We start from the raw sequence: 6251 nt of genomic DNA, 5'->3' as shown, positions 1-6251 counted from the left end.
ATGAAATTTGCTGAAATTTGGTTGAAAATCATTTGCAATTGATCCAATTTCATTATCATTTCAGCAATTTTTCATTACAAAATTTATTTTCAGTGAAATTCTGCAAATTTTATAATATGCAACATTTCAAAATTTTTTCACTAATTTTTAGTAATATTAATTAACTTTCACCTAATTTCACAGTATTTCATTGAATTTCATAACGAAACTTATGATTTATTTTGATACTATCAGGGATAACCTGATGGAAAAATTTTGCTGAAAATGTAATGAAATTGATGAAAAATGAAATGAAAGTTATTGGAAACTTGTTGAAACCATTTCAAAATAAATCATAAGTTTCGTTATGAAATTCAATGAAATACTGTGAAATTAGATGAAAGTTAATTAATATTACTAAAAATTAGTGAAAAAATTTTAGAAATGTATAAGGTATTTTTAGAATAAATTGAATGAACATGTATCATTATAATAGTGTTTCTCGAAAATGTTGAAGGAATTAATTATGATAATACTGCGCTTTTGAAACAGGGCCGCTCCTGAGAGAACACCGTCGAAAGTAAACTGACCGTCGCTGGAGTGCGCGCGGCAAGGGGACAAAAGTAGGCGGTTCCCTTTCTAAAAAAGGCACGTTCATCCGTATCTTTTTTTCGGTTGACCTTTTAATACCATTTTAATATTATTTTGCTACCTAAGATGTCGGTCCACGTTCGGTGACGTAATCGAGCCTGGTTCGGTCTTCCTCTACAGACTCCGTAACAAATAGTCTCACGAGGTCCGAAGACAGGACGAACCGATAACGGACTGCGGTAGTTTTTCGAACGCTATTCTCGGTTCAGAAGGCAGTAAGTAATTTTGAGAACAGAATCTTCTAGAAGCATTTTTCAGTTGCATTCAAAGACGTGTCGTAAAATAAAATATTTAAACAATTCTTTTCTATGAAAACCCAGTAGAAAGTTAACGAATTCCTTTCGTATTTCTTGTCGTTCAAAAAGTAACTGTTCAAGGAAGATTTTAAATCGTTTGAAAAAACAATTGTTACAGTTCGATTGAATAGACATCATCGTTTCGCAGAATGGCGAAGCAAGACGCGATTGTTGTAAGAAACGCTAATAAGCGTTACGGAAAAGGAGAGCAAGTACTCGACGGACTGAATATGACGGTTTCGAGGGGTTCCATGTAAGTAACCATTATTTATTATATTATACCAATGAACAGGATTAAGCGTCTTCCTATTAATTTCCATTTTCAGGAGTAAAACTGTAAACGAATAACCCGAGTTAAAAAAAGTTAAATAAACACTTCGTAAAAGAGCAAACAATGTGGTGAAAATTACATTTAGTGATTAACATTTTTGTTTACGATTAGTATCAATCCGCAAACACGTATCAACTGCCTAAATTGCCGACGCTTGTAATTTATACCAAAATTTTCGAATCTATTACAAGCACTGTACTCATACTGGAGAACGATCGTGGAACCGTTTATTACAAGATTAAAAGAAATATTGGCAATTCTATGCTTCCTCTAGTTCGAGTGTATCGTTTAAAGAGGATAAAACATCGTAATCGATGTTTCCATTAACAGATACGGACTGTTGGGGCCCAGTGGATGCGGCAAAACTACCATACTATCCTGCATGGTCGGGATTTGTAAACTTAATAGCGGCGAGGTGTTGGTCTTGGGCGAAACTCCGGGCAGCAAGGTTTGCGGGATTCCCGGGCCTCGAGTAGGTTATATGCCGCAGAGCGTCTCGTTAGTCGGAGAATTTTCCGTGAGCGATGCTCTTTATTATTTCGGCAGGATCAGCGGGCTTAGTGATGAGGAAATCGGTAGGATGTAAAACGGATAGGAAAAGAGTCGCGCAAAAAGACACGTAAATTCTGCAAAGTTTTTAGTTTCACTTTTGAGCGAGAATCTTTTAAACGTTTCCAGTATTATGTCGCTCGTAAGTTATTTTATTTTTAAAACAACTATAGTTTTTTCGTGTCATTTCCAAGAAACGAAACTGAACTTTCTGTCGGAGTTGTTTCAACTACCACCAGCGAACCACCTGGTGAAGAATATAAGTACAGGTCAACAAAGAAGGGTTTCCCTTGCCGCCGCATTGATCCACGGGCCCGAACTCCTAATTCTAGACGAACCCACCGTCGGCTTGGATCCAATTTTGAGAGAGAAGTAGATTCTGCTTTCTTTTTAGCGTAAGCAAACAACATTAAGAAACATGTTTGGACGTATCTTTTCTTTCACAGCATTTGGGCTTACCTAATCAAGATTACGCAGGAGCAAGGGACCACCGTGTTGATTACGACACATTATATCGAAGAGACTACAGATGCTAATAAAGTGAGTTTCCATCCCAGTGAGAAATGATTCATCGATCGATGTCGAAACGATATATGTATATCGTTTCGACATCGACAACGTCAAATTGACGTTGATTCGACATCGTTTCGACATCGATCAACGAATAATTTCCCACTGGGATTAGGTTTTCTAAAATACTTGTTCCATTAGTATAAATATAAAAGTGTTACAAAAAAACCCTCTTAGCATTGAAACAAAAATTACCTTTCAACTTAAAAAAGAACATTCTAGCTAAGTTACACAAAGATCGTATTTAATATTGTTTATCTTTAATATTACGCAGATCGGTTTGATGAAAAGTGGTAAATTGTTGGCGGAATTGGGGCCGCAGGAATTATTGGAACAATGTCACTGTTCGTTATTGGAAGAAGCTTTTCTGAAACTGTGCGAGGCACAAAATAACGCAGTTATTTTAAATGAAGCCCAGGGATCCAGTGCAATAAATACTGGTGGCCAAGTCTTAAATCAAGACCAAGATATATATGAACAAACAGAAGTATGATAGTTTTTACTGTTATGAAAAATCATGTAAATCTATAACCTTTTAGAAAATACAAATAAATTGAATTGTTAAGGCAAACTCGGATTACAAAATGGTTTCGAAAAGTCAAGTTCCGTGCTCGAGAAGAATGAAAGCTTTATTGGTGAAGAACGGCGTCCAGTTTAGCCGCAATTACGCGTAAGTGTTTATCAATAGCTTATCATCAACTCAGAAGAGATGCACTTGTCAACAAAATGAAATGGCATTTGTTTCAATTTTGGATCTTGTTATTTCCTTCACTATACCTGTACAACGTTCAGTTGTTGCATAAAAACCATACATTAAAAAAATTTGAGATTTTATCAACACTTACTGATGTCATAACAATAAGAATGACACAATTTTTCAGAGGGATACTTTTCGCACTATTAATCCCGATAATCCAAAGTAACCTATTGTTTCTTACAATTGGTCAAGATACGACAAACTTGAAGATTGCGGTTGTCAACGATGAGTCTGGCAACTGTGACTACGGCAACAACTTGGGCAATATTTGGAATGACGAAATCACCTGCCACTTTGGTAACCTTAGCTGTAGGTTTCTGCACAATTTTGACGACTTAATTGCAAAACAGGTATAACAATATAAACATAAGTAATATAAAGTAAATTAATAAGACAAAGTATATAATTAAAATTGCTTTCCGTTTTCTTGATGACCTCTTTCTTTCTCGCGAATTTCTTCCACTATAAATTGAAATCTACTTGGATATAAATTGAGAGGATGACTATATCAGCAATCAACAACATGTTTCTTGAAAATTCTTACAAATATACTTTGCTTTCAGATGTATTATAACAACATTTCAGAGGCGAGTCGCGAGGCGCAGAATAGACAATTCGTTGGTATAATATATTTCAATCAAAATTTCTCTGAGGCTCTGCAAGCACGAATAGAAGATGCCAAGTTTGCGAAGGATTCCGATCTTCGTGCCAGTCAGATTCAAGTTTCCCTCGATATGAGCAGTAGGTTATTTTTATTTATGTAAAACGTTTCATCTAATATACATATTTTTCCAGTTTAGTTTGTTTTTATCGGAGCCTCATTTACAAGTATCAATTTAAGAAATTTTATTATGAAACTACTAGAAAAGGGACCCAAGGAATCGATATCACGAGACACGGTAGTGTCTCGCGCCAAGTATAAGCGAAAAGTTTTAAAGTAACATTATTTCAACTCCTAAATGTTTTAAACGGCCCGGAAATTAAATAATTTCTTATAAATATTTAAATTTTCATTCGCTTGTGTTACAGATATGCTAATTGGGACTTCAATTCAGAGGAAATTATTCATACGTGTTTTAGAGACCTATAAAGATATCGTGAGAGATTGCAAATATCCGTCAAAACTGGCCGACCTGCCCATTCGAGCAAGTATAATATTATTTAATATTTTTAATTTTATAAAGTTAAATCTCTCTCTCTCTCTCTCTCTCTCTCTCTCTCTCTCTCTCCCTCTCCCTCTTCTTCGCCCTCGCCTTCGCCCTTGCCCTCACCTCCTCTCTCTTTCTGTCTCTCTCTTTCTCGCATAAAACTAAAATAGAAGATTAAAGTTTCAATCATTTTTAGTTTGAAGATCCCATTTATGGTTCGACGGAGCTCACGTACGCAGATTACGTCGCACCAACATACTTGATAGCGTAAGCAAAACTTAAGCTGATATAAAAAATGTAATCAATTTAGTTCTACTATTTATTGTTTCATACTGTATTTTTGCAGATTTATCTTCTTTATGGCCACCACAATCTCTACCTACTTGATAATCACAGATCGTATACAGGGTGTCTGGAATAGAAGCGTAGTCCAAGGTATAAAATTATCAATTAGACCCCAAAATCAGGTTTATGATTAGCTTTTGGTCTCTGTATATTTTGCCATAATAATGTTAATATAAATATATTATAGGAGTCAAAATAAAAGAGATTTTGCTGTCTCACATTCTTATTCAGAGCACCGTCATAGTGATTCATACTACTATGATAGTGCTCATGTTCTTCCCCATATGGGGTTTGGAATGTAAAGGATCGATGTTTATTGTAATTATCTTAATATTTATCAATGGGTTTTGTGGATTGATGTTCGGTGAGTACTCCGCTCTGTGTACCAAAAGAGCACGCAAATTCAGAGAGCGCTGGAAATTATACCGATGTGTTAACGTAATTTCAGGTTTTGTTATCTCTGTTATGTGCTCAAATCATGTTTCGGCGTGTTACATTTCAACCGGAAGTTTACTCACGATGACACTGATCAACGGTAAGCATGCTCCGTTTTCTTGTTTTTCGAAAAAACTTTTTACTCGAATCTAGAGTTGCTAGTGATACCCTTATTAAATTGATTATTTCAGAATTCAAATGATTTTATCATGTAACAATATTTCATTGTTAATATAAATGTAGAAAATTTTACAAAATATTTATTAAAATTAACGCCAACAGTATGTCTGAAGTTGAGTATCTTACGTTAAAGAGATATTTATTAATACATTAATGTGACGAAATCGTAGGATGTTTTTGGCCACTTGAGGGACTACCGAAAGTGATCCGCTGGATCAGCTACACGTTGCCAACTACATTATCCACCCTATCTATGAGGGGAATCCTTTACAAAGGATCTTCCATATCTGATTTCGAAGTTTATATTGGCTTTTTAATACCTTTAGGATGGATATTGCTATTTTTCGTTGTCTCTATACTTGGTATAAGATTTAAATCCTCGTAATATTATTTAGAAACGTTGAAAACTTTTATGGATATGATAGAAAGTAATTTTGTGTATTCTACAGAGTTATTATTTCCCTGACAAATTTTCAAATAATTTTTCATCAATTAAACATCACATTTATTGAAAAAGTATTGTGGCGAGCGTGGCGTACCGAAGATTTGCGCGCTGCTCTAATGACTTGAAGATCCGAGTACGAACCCAGCCAGAACACTGCTGGTTTTTATTCAAACGTCACCTTTCATTGTCAGAGAAAAGTGATAACCACCAAGAGTATCCCGATAAAGATAATTTTTTCATACATTGTACATCTCGTACGTACACTGACTCGGAGAGATTCTGTTGGCCGCGATACGTTTGACGCTTCTAGTTAACGTTATCCGAGAGTTAACACGGCATGCGTTATATAATTACCGGACAGAATGATATCTCCTTCATGGGAAATGCGGAAACAAGTGTGTCCTTGTTATAAAATTTCCTCAGTACGTAGGATAAAAAGTCCTTCGTAATTAAATATATATAAAGCATGTTAATTGTTCTAGATAAGAGTATGGGTTTAAATTGATAAATTATATAAGCGACTAAACTTTAAATCTGTGTCTGGGGTGAAGTCGTCATCAAGCCA

At 35.2% G+C, this 6251-nt stretch overlaps 1 protein-coding gene across 4 annotated transcripts; it reads left to right on the top strand.

The window, feature by feature from the left end:
* Window positions 1-535: 535 nt before the first annotated feature.
* LOC105556916 (ABC transporter G family member 20-like) lies at window positions 536-5673 on the top strand. Of its 4 annotated transcripts, none has more exons than XM_012004030.1 (16): window positions 536-627; window positions 751-845; window positions 1075-1179; window positions 1588-1832; window positions 2001-2178; window positions 2253-2346; window positions 2651-2863; window positions 2943-3046; window positions 3258-3483; window positions 3697-3874; window positions 4163-4278; window positions 4478-4548; window positions 4628-4716; window positions 4814-4990; window positions 5075-5161; window positions 5412-5673. In XM_012004030.1, the coding sequence occupies exons 3-16, from the start codon at window positions 1076-1078 to the stop codon at window positions 5624-5626; spliced, it is 2097 nt and encodes a 698-aa protein (XP_011859420.1). In that variant the 5' UTR covers window positions 536-627; window positions 751-845; window position 1075; the 3' UTR covers window positions 5627-5673. The 4 variants fall into 4 exon arrangements, with proteins under 4 accessions (XP_011859420.1, XP_011859418.1, XP_011859421.1 ...); XM_012004028.1 differs by having other exon boundaries at window positions 1045-1179; XM_012004031.1 differs by lacking the exon at window positions 5412-5673 and adding an exon at window positions 5253-5345 and having other exon boundaries at window positions 1045-1179.
* Window positions 5674-6251: the final 578 nt, after the last annotated feature.

This window comes from Vollenhovia emeryi, unplaced genomic scaffold (genome assembly GCF_000949405.1).
Source record: "Vollenhovia emeryi isolate VEMERY1.0 unplaced genomic scaffold, V.emery_V1.0 DF939708.1, whole genome shotgun sequence".
In the NCBI taxonomy this organism is placed as follows: Eukaryota; Metazoa; Arthropoda; class Insecta; order Hymenoptera; family Formicidae; genus Vollenhovia; species Vollenhovia emeryi.
This window is presented reverse-complemented; position numbering and strand designations above follow the sequence as displayed.

Bases quoted from the DNA above. Each gene is read 5' to 3' on its own strand.
- LOC105556916 (XM_012004030.1), top strand. From the start codon at position 1,076: ATGGCGAAGCAAGACGCGATTGTTGTAAGAAACGCTAATAAGCGTTAC. The intron at 4,279-4,477 runs GCAAGTATAATA...AATCATTTTTAG, and splicing joins TGGCCGACCTGCCCATTCGA to TTTGAAGATCCCATTTATGG. The intron at 4,717-4,813 runs GTATAAAATTAT...AATATATTATAG, and splicing joins GAATAGAAGCGTAGTCCAAG to GAGTCAAAATAAAAGAGATT.